Below are 15,606 nucleotides of genomic sequence, written 5' to 3'. Positions count from 1 at the left end.
ATCAATGGGCACATTATACATATTTTCTTTCACAAATCTGAATTCATTTTTCAATTATCTATGACGACGTCTATTATCAGATGTCAAAAGAAATTGAAGACATTTATGTTTCTTCAATTACAAGCAAAGAAGGATACTAGTTTTCAACATTGATACTTGATAGCTCAAACTGCATAACAGCATCCTGCTTACAAGAACACAATCTTTTCCTAGTTCCTACTACTTTACAAGTGAAGGCAGGTCAGATGTTTCCAAAGAGTGTACGGAAAGCTTGTAATCATCCAGAACAAGGCAAGATGAGGAATTTGAACCTAATTGGTTTCACTACATTTCTTGGGAATTCTCATCATACTACTAATCCGTGAGTTACCTAAATTTCTCACTGCTCATATCGCTTTCTTGGTCACTCCACTGCATTATTTCATGGAGGTCATCCACAGTAGAGACATCACTATAAACGGGTTCCTCGTCTTCCTCTGTCACGGGGTTAAGCAAGGAAGGCGACCCTGAGTACCTTGAGGACTGCAGCATAAAGAGTATATATGTGAGAAATCAATACCACAAACTTAAATTTGTTAGCAGAATTCCAAAGATCAAATCTGGTAAACAATTGCCCAATGTGACAACAAAAAGTACCAAGAAACGTGAGAATGGATCAATGGAATCCCTAGTGATTTGCAGAGACTGAAGCTTCTGTTAAGCGAGGATCATGAGTAGCACCTAAATATTAGATGGATTCTAAAACACCAACCAACTTAAGAACTCAATATACCTTTTTTTTTTTTTTGAAAAGAAAGAACTCAAGATACTAGATGAATAGAAAAATCAGTGATATAGGTGGATAGTGGGCCACTTAAGTGCATCATGATGCAACTAAGGGTCCCCTCCTCACGACATGACAAGTTGTAAGTGGTCTCACTAAATAGGAAGCCAAAGAAAACAGCTTGTTAGATCTAGTACTTACTGTTTTACTGATACTTCTGTTCATGCTATTCTCAACTCAATGAGACGTGCTACCAGAAAATTGAATGCAAATATATAAATAAGAAATCTCTCCATCTGTGGAGAGTGCTTTGAACTTTGATTGAAATGTTGCCTAATCAATGAAACACATACATAAGAAAAAGTAGAAGGATGTGATTGCACATACAACTCAAATATATAAAACCCAAAAAATACAAAGTGATTGCGGAACTTACCCCAAAAAAGGATGCATTAGTCTCTGAACAAGTCACCGGGTCAGGGGTTTCAACTAAACTGCCAAAGGCATCATATAGGGTTACTGACATCTTGCAGTTACCGAACGTGTGTCCATCCCTCTTGTTCCTAGCAAGTGCAGCTTCCTACAAAAGCAACCATCAAACGATGACGAGACTAAAAATACCATACCTCTGTAAGCATGATTTTACTATTACACGAGATACTGACCTGAAACTGTATATGAAAATAAAATAAAACAGCTCTATTTTACTATCAAACCAATTATTATTAGTATCAAACATTGGCAAATGAAGAGGACTTTGGGTTATCATATTGAATGCATGTGCCCCTTTGCACCCAAACACATTTACAGCAAGAAAGCTAACTCACAACCCCTCCTCCCCCTCCACCCCGGTAGGAGCCGCGCACACATACTCACACAAATTAAAGACAATACCTTTTTTTGTTTTTAGAAGGAGAAACAGATGTTGTATCTAGTATGGTATGAGTCAAATTTCCAAGATAGTGAGGACAAGCTTTCCTCTTGAATGCATCTTCAAATGCATACAAAATCGCAAACCTCAACATCAAACAATGTCCAAGACACCTGACGACTTATAACAGCTCAACTAAGAAGACAATAACTAAACAGACCAAGTTGCATGTTAAATACAGCATCAGATAAGGGGAAACTGAATTAACCAAAACTAAGAGGGAACTGACAACAAAAAGAAGCCCAAAACCATTTTCGTTGCTTCGAAATTCAATTTGTTATTTTATTTATTCATCTGTCCTCCAGGATACAAAGATACCACACACTAAAAATCATTCACCATTGCTTGTCTTGAGAAAATGGAGTTCTATGAACTCAGCGATATTCTAGGCACTGCACTCAATCACAAGTTTCCATACAATCTGACAACTAATTAACTAAAGATTAAAGTTTACAATATGTCTACAGAATGTAGCCTAAGCGACCATGACTCCAAGATAAACCTCATATCGCTGTGAATTTTTTCAAAATTGGGTTATCAAATTCAACAGAAATTAAATTCCACAAAACAAAAGACCACACATATTCTCTACATCACACCAAACAAACCCAAGAAACAATTGAAACTAAAAACAGAGCAGAGAACAAAGCAACCCTACCTGATGAGAATTAAACTCTATGAAACAATGACCCAAGGTTTCCTGGGTGCTGGGATTCACAGGCATCGCAAACCCATCTTCCTTAATAACACCAACATCATTAAACACCACTCGAATCTCGCTTTCGAGCTCCTTGGCCATCTCTGCCTCAACAACGGGCAGGTTATTAACCACAATCACACTCCCAAACTCAATATTGGGAATGAAACCATTCTCGTCGTAAAACACTTCTTGGCATTCACTGTAATACATATAATAAAAATCAATTATAAGTGAATCACTGAAACACAAGTTTGGAGTTAGAAGTCGAAAAAACGTAAAAAGGGAGTCTCTTTGTGTAGGGTGTTGGGTACCTGAAATCAAAGTGAGGTGGGTTTGTAGAGTTTATGTCGATGGAGGAGAGTTGGATACCGAGGTGGTCGGCCTCGGCTTCCATGTCTTCCATGGTGGCGCTGTCTACTGTCATGTTTGCCTGTTTGGTACTTCTGCGTTTTGGAATGGAGACCGGTTATTTTGTTTTTATAGGGTGCAGAGGATATTGTACAAATACGGTACAAACACCTTGTAATAAATACTCCAGTACAGTACTGGTTTGAAGTATGTATTTCTTTCCCAATAGCATCTCTAAACACAAACACAGAGGCCTTCTGGATAGAATTTTATTTCTCATTACATTGCTTGTATATGTATACCCCTATTTATGAATGTAAACACGTACTTTCTCGGCTAACAATTTCGCTATCCTACGATTAAAATTGCTGAGCTTTCAAGTTCTTCAGTTCATTATGAAAATAAAATTGCAAGGATGATCTGATTTGTCCATGATACAATTGTTAGTATTTTCCCTTCTACGTACAAAGTGCTAGTGTTCATCAAAACAGGGAAAAAAAATACCTGTTACTATGAAGCAAGTAAGAGGAACATCTATCTGTGTTTGTCTCTGTGACAACTAACGATGACAGACTTTATACAGGGATAGGGTATGTGAAGCAGCTACATGAATAAACATGCATGCATACATTACACTACATATTTAAGGAAAACATTATGAACGAAACACAAGAATGCATGATATCATCATGGTTGTGATCAAATCAATTGCATCTTGAAATTATTTGATGAATCTGCTTGTAGATACATGAAATTTAATGAAGTAAATCATCTTCGTTAAATAATTAAATCGACCAAAGACTCGATAAAATAGCACACGTGACCCAAAAGTCAACGAAGATGGTGCGGATCCGAATAAAACTCGTGTCAGCACATAAATGGATGATCGTAATTGAAACTACGTAATTCAGATGTAAATCGAAAAAATAAATGTCATTGACGATTCGAAATGGTAATCGGATATTTGTTTAAATTAATAAATTCTTTAACGGTTATAATTAAGTCAATTATTTTCAGTTTAATTTAGGTATGAGAATAACTAATTTTAAATTAATCGGAAAATATATATTAATTTAATTATACAATTAAATAATTTATTATTTTAGTGTCATTAAAATATTCTACAAAATAGAAACTTTGACACTATAAAATACCTCCTTCAACATGAAGAGAAGAGACTTGAGAAGAAAAGAGAAAATCACTTGAGCAAGATCACTCTCGACAAATCCCGAAGTCTCTCAAGTCCACGAAGATCATCAAATCCACGAAGAATCGTCAAGCCACCAAATCGCTCGTTCTTCATCCAATCCAAATCCAAATCAAACTCAAATTCTCAAGATCAAGTGCATATCACCCTTGAGCCAAGTCATATACAGAGATAGAATCAGAGGAGTTCACAAAGATTGTCACCTCGCGCTTGATATTCAATAAATCACACTTTATTTGTACACGTGTCTACATTCATATTTGTTTTCAGATTCTCGTTCTACAAATTGGCACGCCCAGTGGGACATTTTTGGCCTCTCATCTTCTTCTCCGAAGAAATCTTTCGTTTGTGCGATGTCTTCCAAGAACAACCAAGCCGTTCCATTGAAGAAATCCAAGTCCACAACCGGGAGATTAAGCGGAGAGGCCGAGCCGGTCAAGAAATCCAAACAAGCCTTCTCCAAATCAAAGAGTGAACCGATTGCCCTTGTCACCCGGAGCGTCGTTAGAGCTCAACTCACGACGTTTTATGGCACTTGCTAGTAAGCCTCGTCAACCAGTCATCACCTTGGAGAGCTTGGGAGCAATAAAGCATGCCTCTCAAAGTGGGAAGAAGCAATTGTCAAAGGAGAATGAGCCAAAGGAGCAATCTCCTCTATCCGTTCATGGTGATGGCCCTATCCTGGAAGACGTTTTCTCTTATGACGAATCAAGCACGGCATCATACCATGGAAGTCCCAAAGAAGATGGCGATAACTTTCATTATATGGCACATGAATCCTCTTCTGACAATGCGCAGGTCTTGGTGACGGGGGCATCCACAATCGAAAAGCAACTCTCCAATCTGTTGGAGATGGTTGAAAAGCTCACCTGAACGGTTGAAGAAAAGGATGTGCAAATCGCTGAGCTCTATAGCAAGTTGGAATATCATAAAGATGAGAACTCCACCAAAGGGTTGTCTGGCAGGAGCAAAGTAAATGAAAAGAAAGAAACTTTCGAGAAGGATGGCGACTCGCTTGGTTCCTTATCACTCCAGCAATTGCAGGACATCATCACCAACTCAATTCGGGCTCAATATGGAGGTTCTTCTCGTGACTCCCTCACTTACTCCAAACCTTACACTAAGAGGATTGACAACTTAAGGATACCGTTGGGGTATCAGCCACCAAATTTCCAACAATTTGAAGGTAAAGGGAACCCAAAGTAACATGTTGCCCACTTTGTGGAGACTTGCAGTAACACCGGGACAGAAGGTGATCACCTTGTCAAGCAGTTTGTTTGCTCGTTGAAGGGAAATGCATTCGAGTGCTATACAGACTTAGAGCCGGAGTATGTTGACAGTTGGGACCAAATGGAGCGCGAGTTCCTTAATCGATTCTATAGTACAAGGCGGACGGTGAGCATGATGGAGCTAACTAACACGAAGCAACGGAAGGATGAACCCGCGATCGGCTACATCAATAGATGGCGCTCACTTAGCCTCGATTGCAAGGACCGACTGTCAGAGGTGTCAGCCGTTGAAATGTGCATCCAAGGCATGCACTTTGATTTGCTATACATCTTGCAAGGAATTAAGCCTCGTTCTTTTGAAGAGTTGGCTACTCGAGCCCACGACATGGAGCTAAGCTTGGCAAGTCATAAGGGAAAGAATGAAACCCTAGTCGACCAATGAAAAGACAAAGTCTTCGGAAGCAGATTTGACAAGGTTGTGAAGAAGCCTTCCAAAGAATCAATGGTCATCAATACTGCACCTGTTAAGATCTCTACGCGGGATAAGAAAGAGTTCAATAAGGTGGAACCTCCTCAAACCTACGATAGAAGTAAACGCACGTTGAAGGAGATGGAGCGAAAGACGTACATGTTCCCAGACTCTGATGTGGCGGGCATGTTAGAGGATCTGCTCGAAAACAAGATAATAGATCTTCCGGAGTGTAAGCGTCCAGAAGAAATGCATCGTGTCAACGATCCGAAGTATTGCAAATATCATCGCCTCGTTAGTCACCCTATAGAGAAGTGATTTGTTCTCAAGGATTGGTTAATGAACCTTGCCAAGCAAGGGAAGATTGAGCTGGACGTTGACGACGTTGCTGAAGTCCATTGCACTACCGTAACATTCGGGTCGTTCGAACCAGTTCTACTCCCTTTTCACCCGATGAAAGCACCGTTCTGTTTCACAAAGGAGACACACGAACGTAAGAAGATCAAAGAGGTTAAAGAATGTCCTACTTCCACGCCTATCCTCCAAGTTGCCTCTAATGCCGATAATGAAGGATGAATATTGGTCACCTGGAGAAGAACTCGTAAAGGTATGATGTCAAATTCACCGATTGCCCAACCAAGCCATAAGAAATCACCTCCCCGAATGGAGGATAATGGACGAGGACGTTTTGAAACGAAAGTCGTTCCATATTTGTGGAAGCCTCTTCACCGGAACTTGTCAATAGAGCAATTGCCTACAAAACAACCGAAGGTCACTTCAATGGCCACAAGTTGTGAAGTCAGCTCCAAAAAGATGAAAAGCCTGAAGCGAGAGAAATAGGTGCAAGTCAAGTGTTAAAGAAGAATGAGGTGTTGAAACAATTGGAGAGTCTACCTTTCCAACTTAGCCTCTCTGACTTGATGTAATTTCTAAAATCAACGAGATGCGCGCTTGTGGAATTGCTCATTGATGTAGGAAAACACTCCACAAACATGAAGGAATGTGGCGTGTGTGATGAATATTGTGATACCATTCACTTCATAGATGATGACCTCCAATTGGGTTATAAGCCACATAATCGGCCTCTTTTTGTGACATGATACATACGAGAGCGGAAGTTGAATCGCATGCTCATAGACGGAGGGTTAGCAGTAAATATCATGCCCAAGTCAACCATGTCTCAACTCGGGTTAAACGTTGATGAGTTATCAAAGAGTCGTCTCATGATCCAAGGTTTTAACCAAGGAGGACAAAGAGCGATAGGAATGATCAGACTAGACATGGACATCAGAGAACTAAAATCAAACACCTTGTTTCATGTCATCGATGCGAAGACCTCATACAACTTGTTTTCAGGCCGGAATATGAATTTCCGATCACGGCGTTTATGAAGGATCTATTTTGCCTTTTATTTTCTTCCACGAGCGATATGCATGAAAGGTTGATCATAATATATACTGTTTGGAGCCGGTCAATGTACGTGGAGGTTCTGTAAAGCTTTCTTGGAGTGGAAGGCATGTGGTTGTGGACGTCGAGAATGTCTATGCCGCATCTTTGTTTACCGGTGTAACATCCACTCACCTAGCTAGAACAAATCGAGTGAACTGAAGTTTTTGTCTCGTCCAGAGTTGCCACAATTACAAAGCCTTAGATCGGCAATCTTTCTATCACCACATAAGTAGCACGGACACGAACACAAGTGTCCGTATTAGACACGATTCGATACGTAGACACGGCATATATAATTTTTTTTGGACACGGACACGTGGTGGACACGTTAATTAAATATTATTTTTAATATATATATATATTTATTAAAAAAATTATTTTATAAATTTGAAAATATTTAGAATTTTTTATATATATATGTCAAAGTGTGCATTAAAATGATGAAAACATAACTTGTTAGAATTGCTAAGGACTTGATAAGTACCTTGGATAACCAAGGTTCGAATCCCACCACAAACATTCTTATTTTTATCACGAGTTTCTCTCTTTATATATATTAAAGTGTGCATAAATATAACAAAAACTGAATCTGTTGGAATGGTTGAGGAGTTGTTGAGGTCATTAGATGACCAATGTTCGATTCTCACCATAATCACTTTCACTTTTATTATGAGTTGGTGTGTGTCCGCGTGTCTGATTTGGACACTCGCGTGTCCAGACCGTATCCAAAGTCAGTTCGCGTGTCCGAATGCGGACACGCGTGTCCGGCGTGTTCGTGTGTGTGTGCGTGTCGGACTCACCATAATCACTTTCACTTTTATTATGAGTTGAAGTGTGTCCGCGTGTCTGATTTGGACACTCGCGTGTCCGGACCGTATCCAAAGTCAGTTCGCGTGTCCGGCACTCCGGCGTGTTCGTGTGCGTGTCCGTGTCAGACACGCGGGCGTATATTGCAGTGGTGTGTCCGTGCAACCTAGATCACCACATTCAATTCCAAGATAAGGAGAGAACCAAAGTGAAGGTGTTAGATTCAACTAGTCGTGATAGTGATGCTGCGCCATAATTTCAATGTTACTGCTTCCCAGCTAGTACAATGTTAATATATTGGACGTGACGGTGATCGATAATGTGGATCCAAATGAATCAGCAGAACCAAGAAGGAACTACGGACAATCATATTGAAAAAGGCACGCAGGTAAATAATGAGCCATCAACAACTCAGTCCTCGAAGATCTGGAGCTCGCGGGTTTAGGATTCAGCAGTTGAGATGGCGGAGGCTCATCACGTTGCTATTAGATTAAGAATATATCGGAAACAAGAGTGTTGCCAAAACATTTTCAAATACCGGGGAATCATCTACTACTCTTTGTTGCTGTCTCTCTCTATTCGCCGGCACGGCCGCTCGACTCTCTCTCCCTCTACTGTGATCACCATTATGATCTATCACTTACCTGGTTACCATTATGATCAAGAGTTACTATAACACAGGGACGTAACAACCAAAAGTTAACTCTGATAGACCTAACTTTGTCGAAGATAAAGTATACTAGCGACATACGGTAACATGGATTAACCTCATAGTTAGGAAGTTATCCATGATTGAATCTATAAGGCGAAGGTCGACGTTCCACTCATTCCTCTCGTCATCATTAGGGATTTAGGGGAATGAAGATTTTTGAGCCTGGACTTTCTAAGATTCTCAGCCTTTAAATCCAAAAGGAGATTGTGAGACTTTCTCTGGCGGGTTCCTATTTATCGAATCTACATCCTTACATTCAGGGTACTGTACGTTTCATATGTTTTAGAGACACTAGTTCTGGTATGCAATTGTCAAATATGCACGTTTTGACGAAACGTATGTTTATATGAACCAGATATATAATTTTATTTTGGTCTCAGAAAACAAAGTTTTTGAGTCTCTTATCACATCCATCCAAATTAACAAGTTCGAGTCTCCGTTTCCCTCCATAATTTGGTCGATCACCTAAATCTCTCTTAAGGATGAAGTTGAAGCTCACCCACACGCTACTAGCTGTGCTTTCTTGCTTTTAATTTAGCTTGTCTCACTATGTTGGCTACTGCTATACAATTTGCTTCAAGTAAATGGTTTTCTGTTAAAACTTAATCCTGTTTTGGAAATTTCACAGTTTGTGCTAAAAAAATATAACCAGAAAGGCATTTTATGTCAATACAATCGACCTCGAGTTTGTTATGGGGGGTCGAAACGTATAATATTCAAAACCCCACTCAAATACATGGACAAAGAATCACACCCAGAGAGTTTTCTGAAACTATAACAAGCTGATAGTGGTGATCATCGCACACAAACAGATACAACCTCCCTATATTCCTATTGCAACCTATGCATCTTTACAGTAATCTGATAATCTTGTAGAGAGGCGTACCTCAGATAGAACTGTAGCTGTTGTCATCGCCTGTTCGAATGTAACACATTATGGCAAGTACAAATACGAAAAAGGATGAGAGCTCCAAGGCCAGGGCACCCCAACCAATAACGCCAGCGTGTAATAAGATGGCTGGTATTGCAATGCTTCCAATGGCTGAAGCTCCAGTCAAGAACTTGGTTACGTTAACCCAGCTATTTCATCAGTGGTTGGAAAGAAAGTAAGAAGCAGCAATCAGATCCAGCTTCAGTCTTTGAAACAAAATATATATGTTTCAGTTAATCAGTTCAAGAGAAAAGAGACATACACATTATCAGATGCCTGGAAAATAGAAAGATCTGATCCCACAAAGAACATCAATGGCATGGGAAGAATCACATACATTATTACTGCAAGAGAAAAATGAGATTAGTAGACCATATGTTATCACAAAAAGAAAGTTGTTGTGACCTTATCTTCTAGAGGGAAACCAGTTTTGAAATACCATTTTCTCAGAGACAAGGTAACACTTGTAAGATACAGAAGTTTAGTTCCCTACCAGTTAGCATCGGCCACCAGTTATTGAACAACGCACATGCCTGCCCCAAAACACATAACATGGAACAACTTAATGACCTTGAAACAAGGAAAAGCTCAACAGTTACATTAAACTTGAGCAGATAGAAAAGACAATAAGGACCCACCAAAATTTGCAATACAATCCCTCCAGATACCAAAATTGCCACGAAAGCAAGTTTTCCAGATTGCAAGCAGAGACGCATATATCGTGGTAAGTCAGCCATCACGTGCTTGCTTCACCTCATAGATCAGAACAACTGAAATTGTGAAATGATTACAATTATTATAGTGTAAACATATATACTGGAGAAGAGAAAAAGACAGAAATAAATCCATTGGGATCACAAAGAGGAAATCACATCTAAGACATCCTACAACTCTCCATAATGATGAACAAAACAACTGAGCTAGAGATTAATACACATATTTTCATTTACTTCACATTTTTATAATTGACATCCTATTCAGGCCATGTTTTGAAGCAAAGCCACAGTGGATGCCATGGTACAAAAGCCATGCACAATAGGAGTATCATCCGCTTGATCGTAACTTAATGTGAAACAGAAGTCTTGGCCAGTAAACTAACATATCATCATACTTGAATTAGTTATTATATAATTAAACAAAAACTGTGCCAGTGATGGAATAATCATCTATTTGTTAACGTACAAATGAATTTGACTACTTATGTTTCGCGTGACACAACATTACATGACTAATATTAACATGATTCACTGCTTTGAAATTGGACAAAGGGAATAGTTTTTCTGTGTGCACATTAACAGTTAGAGATACTCCTAAATGTATTCATGTCAAGTTCAAGCGTATTTTCAACCATAACACAAATAGAGCCTTTTTTGTGTGTAAATTTAGGTTAATCTTAGAAAAATATTAGTTGGTAAAATCAACCACATTGAAAGGCAGTCCAAATAACCATATAAGGTGAGAAAGAAAAGGTTCAAAGACATTTAGTGCCAGATAGGAAGCTCCAAACTACTCTAGACACTGTTTCCATATGGGTAAGGTTGTGCAGTCGGACAAGGGAAATACATTTCTAAGATATTGACTTCTTGCACATTATTCAAGTTGAATATTAACGGCAGATGTGGAGAGAAATTGATACTTTATGGTACCATCCCTGCTAGTTGCTAGGAAGTATCGTAAAGATCAAAGCTTTGGCTGTATAACCTACTGTCAAGCCCAGACCTGCAAGCAGGTTGGTTTGGTCTCTAATTTCAAAGCATATTGGGTGAGGAGGTGGGTATCAACTGAGATCTCTTAATAGACAGAGATACAACTACACCAAGATAACTGGTACGATGTGATTAAGATTTTATTAAAGAAACTCTACATTACTCTTATTGAAGTAGCCATAATTAGCAAACATTTGGGACTAATAGAGAACATCTGCATATATGTTTCCAGGAATGAGAATGTTGAGAAATATAATAAGAGTGAATGAAAAGATTAACCTACAACGCCTTTGTTAAGAAACATTTGGAAATTGGAATATGATTTAACTGACCATCGATGATATAGAAAGCTAAATGCATCGTGAGAAAGACCAACAGACTGACTAGAAATAACATGAGAAGTAACCTGAAAGACTAAAAAGTTGAATTTAAACCAAAGTGTTTGCTAATTATGATGATGAAGATGAAAATTATAACTACTAAGGTATGATCTTCCTTGCGTTGACCCGCATTCTGATATCTAAACTGACTCTAAATTCAAGCCTCCAGACATTTATTGCATTCATTCTTCCACTATGAGCATGGCTCCAAACTTCTATTAAAACATTTCAAAAGCTTATTGCAGGACCTAAAACGTGGATCCAAAAATCTACAAATAAAAACAACTGTTCCACAGAACACTTCCTAGGACACACTGTATTCTTGATGTGTGACGCTGCGCGACATCATCCACAATCAAAATTTCCTAAAGAACTTCATCAATTCTGACATAACAAGCAGTTCAGAGCTAACTTAAGCAATTCTTTAAGGACTGAGGTCCAACTTTTCCTAACTAAACACCTACTTTGGAACAGACAAACAGTTGGTATAAGGTTGAACTTTTTTACACGACATTTCAGTGGTAAAAAGCCATGGGATCAAATTACTCAATTGGAGCAAAAGTCTTGCATTATAAAACTACAATTGCAATGAAATGAAACCAACACAATTAGTAACCAAAGATGAAGAATTTCAAAGCTCAATACAAACAAGAATTACCACTAGCCCATTCAAATCCACAAGAATCACACCAAGGAGTAAAAAAGATTCGAAATTTCTGAACTCTAGTAAGCAAAGATTTCATCTTTCCGAGACAACACACACTTTGAATATGAGAAGAGGAAAGGAAGGCGTACCGGAGCTGGGATTGATTGTGAGAGCCAAACACGCTGCGCTGATCGAAAGGCGTGGGCCGGATCGGAGGTGAGTGCTGCAATTCTAGAGCAACGTGATGAGTCTGAGAAGAGATGAAGTGAGTGACAGCTACGCAGCTCAACAAAGAAAGAATACCTATTTGGAGTGACAGTGGTATATATATTGTGGTATATTTAAATTAATATTGATAAATAGAGAAAAATAATAATATGCGAAGCATAGGAGCGGGGACTTGGGTGCGTCATGGTAGATGATCTCATGATCTAGTTATCACATTCATCCACCAAACATATTTAGATCATCTCGAATCGTATAACTCAAGGCCAAAAGAAAGGAGCGATTTATTTAATTATAGGATTAGAAACTTTATGCATGTCTTAACCTCTTGTTCTCTTGTTTATGCTTTATAATTCACATTAAGAAGTTGGTAGCGCAACGAATGTTGATTTACACTGAGTGTTCATTTTTAGAGTTCAACTATGTGTTGCTTTAGAGTTTCAAATCTCATGTTTTTGGTGCATGTCTTGTTTGTTGTTCTTACCCACGGGGATATTTCTTTTGTTAATAGGTACCTAACAAACACCCGGTTAGCCAAGTATTGCAACGTAAAGTCGTAAAGTGACCTTACAAAATTCTTGTAGCAGAACATGAAATTAGAAATGATGTCTGGTATACATATATGGCCAAACCAACCTAGAAGTATACATCATTGCAAAAAAGCAAATGCAATGAACTCCTTTAACCCCATTATATTTTTATTTTGTGGGCACGATTGATGATTGTGATGGTGTGGGAGAGTGATATATCTGTGATGAACCACAGTTCCATGAGAAAATTTGTGCAAGTAAAATGTGTTAAGAGTTTGAAGGACGAGTTCAGCGGCCGGTCAATCTAATGATCCCAACAACCCTTCATTCACAGAATCCAAATTTGAGAGCAAGACGAGCAAATAAGTGAGGAAATGTATTCTGCTCAAGGCACTCATAGCAAATATGACTTCCTCAATGGCATATCTACTATATACTCTTCAAGTAGCTTACCTTGAACGGTAAGGAGAGTCTAGTCTATGTCTATCACTATCTTGGGATCCTTCTCTGTTTTGGTGGATGCGTTAGCCAAATTGAAGTTAATGTTAGCAGTACAAGTTCATGTCAGAATCTAGTCGGCTACATGTCCAAGGAACAAGTCGGCTACATGTCCAAGGCACAGGTATGTATTCCAATTCGCATAGGTCATACGTACCCCGTGGGGTACACTCCCACATTATTTACAAACAGCCAAACACATATAAACCCGTTTCGCACTAACTTATTTATTTTCGATGTGGGATTCTAAAGAAATATCAAGACTCAACTCTACGACACATAAACCTTTCTAATTATAATACCGACGGGTGCAGTCAAATATACCAAATAAATATCTAAATATACCTAATATTTTAATTTTATCACTTATTTTTCTGGTTTGCCCCTTAGTTATTTAGACCCAGTACCCGTTGATGCTATAGCCCTTAGAGATAGCCTTGTCATTGCAAAAGATAAAGGCTCGCAATCTGGAAGTCGAATGTGATTCAAAATTTGTAATCAATGCAATCAATAGTGTTTATGGAGCTCCGTGGCGCCTATTTAGCGTTGTGGAAAACATTAGAACTCTAGCTGCAAGTTTTGATTCAATTTCTTTCAAATATGTTTATAGGGAAGCAAACTTTGTTGCTGATGTTGTAGCAAACCTTGATCACTCGCATTGCCAAGGGACTAGTTGGTTGGATAGGGTTCCTAATGAGGCTTCTAATGTCTTATTATTTGATATTATACAATGTGGATGTCCTAGAAGCTCATCTTTTTAATGCATTTCTTTTCGTATCAAAAAAAAAACTCTATTCCAAAAGAGCATACACATCACCTCCCTATCTCTCTCTTTTACATTTCCGTGTTTCAATAATCAAATGAAAAACTTTATAACGATGATTATTGTTGTGAGTTTGTTTTTTAATTAAAAAACTTGACTTTAAATAGAACTAACCTATTAACCGTGCGATGCACATGATTTTATAACACATGTTTGTCATTTGTAACGTTTAATTTTAAGTTTAAAATGTAATATTATTATGTAATTTTGTTTATTATGAAAGTGTTCCGGGAGAATTACTATTCTACCCTTATGTGTGTCTTAGCCTAATAGGTTTCCTGTTAGGAAATAGATTAGCATCTCCGTAATAGATTAGGACTCCGAATCCTACGGGATTGTGGTTTTGTAATGCCTATATAAAGGCCACCATATCATTCAATAATACACAATTATTTCATCCTGAAACACGTTATCAGCACGTTGCTCTAAAACCCTGAACTTTTAGAGCCCTATTTTTTTTCTCTCTCTCTCTCCTCCGCCGGCCGCCGTCGATTCCAAGCTCCGGCATCTCCTCGCCGGCGCACCTCCTGCAGCCGCCGCATCGCTGCCGCCGCAACGCAGCCCCGCAGCCCCTGCAGCCCCGCGCGCAGCCCCTGCGTGCTGCCCCCGCAGCCCCGCGCGCAGCCCCTGCATGCACGCACGCAGCCCCTGCACGCTGCCCCCCGCAGCCCCGCACGCTGCCCTGCCCTGCAGCCCCTGCGACCCCCCCTGCAGACCCTGCGACCCCCCTGCTACCCCTGCACGCAGCCTCCGCAGCCCCGCAGGGTATCCTCCGCATTCGCTCCGCAAAAACATCTTTTTGCCCCGACAAACCCCGCATCAGAGGATTCAAAATTGCTCCTCCCGCATATATACGCAATGAACGCGAACTGCACAAGCAAACTCTTCGCTCAAGAGAAGCTACTCCCGTCTTCTCTACCATTTTGGGCCTTTAAACTATTTCTCTTTTTTCCTTTTTCTTTTCCTATTGCTTATTAAATCATTTATTTGCACGGTTTCGTTTTCTAACTCTGTTTCGCGTGCTTGCATAGGAAAAGTGATTACTCGTCGTACTATGGTGATGACATTCATGCCGAGATGGACGATACTTTTGCCATCTACATACGATTCCGATCGTATCCTCCCAAGATTTTTATGTCATCGGACGAAGATCGAAAAGGAATTCAACAAGCAACTTCATGCATGACGATCGATTTGCAGAGCAATTTACTTATATGCGGTCTATTTGGCAGACCAACAAGTATGTTTTTCT

At 39.3% G+C, this 15,606-nt stretch overlaps 2 protein-coding genes across 2 annotated transcripts; both read right to left on the bottom strand.

Annotated features, from left to right (window-relative positions):
• Positions 1–42: 42 nt before the first annotated feature.
• LOC126795140 (eukaryotic translation initiation factor 3 subunit B-like) lies at positions 43–2,849 on the bottom strand. The gene is made up of 4 exons (XM_050521965.1): positions 2,706–2,849; positions 2,353–2,593; positions 1,200–1,343; positions 43–522 (listed from the first exon to the last, which is right to left on the bottom strand). The coding sequence occupies exons 1-4, from the start codon at positions 2,816–2,818 to the stop codon at positions 367–369; spliced, it is 654 nt and encodes a 217-aa protein (XP_050377922.1). The 5' UTR covers positions 2,819–2,849; the 3' UTR covers positions 43–366.
• A 6,394-nt stretch (positions 2,850–9,243) lies between these two features.
• Positions 9,244–12,575, bottom strand: LOC126794811 (vacuolar protein sorting-associated protein 55 homolog). The gene is made up of 5 exons (XM_050521591.1): positions 12,428–12,575; positions 10,185–10,316; positions 10,040–10,079; positions 9,809–9,890; positions 9,244–9,695 (listed from the first exon to the last, which is right to left on the bottom strand). The coding sequence occupies exons 2-5, from the start codon at positions 10,281–10,283 to the stop codon at positions 9,503–9,505; spliced, it is 414 nt and encodes a 137-aa protein (XP_050377548.1). The 5' UTR covers positions 10,284–10,316; positions 12,428–12,575; the 3' UTR covers positions 9,244–9,502.
• Positions 12,576–15,606: the final 3,031 nt, after the last annotated feature.

This window comes from Argentina anserina, chromosome 5, assembly GCF_933775445.1.
Source record: "Argentina anserina chromosome 5, drPotAnse1.1, whole genome shotgun sequence".
NCBI classification, from domain to species: domain Eukaryota; kingdom Viridiplantae; phylum Streptophyta; class Magnoliopsida; order Rosales; family Rosaceae; genus Argentina; species Argentina anserina.
Note: the sequence above shows the minus strand (reverse complement) of the source record. Positions and strands in the feature narration are given on the sequence as shown.

Excerpts from the sequence above, each read along its gene's own strand:
- LOC126795140 (XM_050521965.1), bottom strand. The coding sequence starts at position 2,818 with ATGACAGTAGACAGCGCCACCATGGAAGACATGGAAGCCGAGGCCGAC. Across the intron at positions 2,594-2,705 it reads CCACCTCACTTTGATTTCAG|TGAATGCCAAGAAGTGTTTT; the intron begins GTACCCAACACC and ends TATGTATTACAG. Across the intron at positions 523-1,199 it reads CTAATGCATCCTTTTTTGGG|TCCTCAAGGTACTCAGGGTC; the intron begins GTAAGTTCCGCA and ends TTTATGCTGCAG.
- LOC126794811 (XM_050521591.1), bottom strand. The coding sequence starts at position 10,283 with ATGGCTGACTTACCACGATATATGCGTCTCTGCTTGCAATCTGGAAAA. Across the intron at positions 10,080-10,184 it reads GGATTGTATTGCAAATTTTG|GCATGTGCGTTGTTCAATAA; the intron begins GTGGGTCCTTAT and ends GTTTTGGGGCAG. Across the intron at positions 9,891-10,039 it reads CTGGTGGCCGATGCTAACTG|TAATAATGTATGTGATTCTT; the intron begins GTAGGGAACTAA and ends TTTCTCTTGCAG.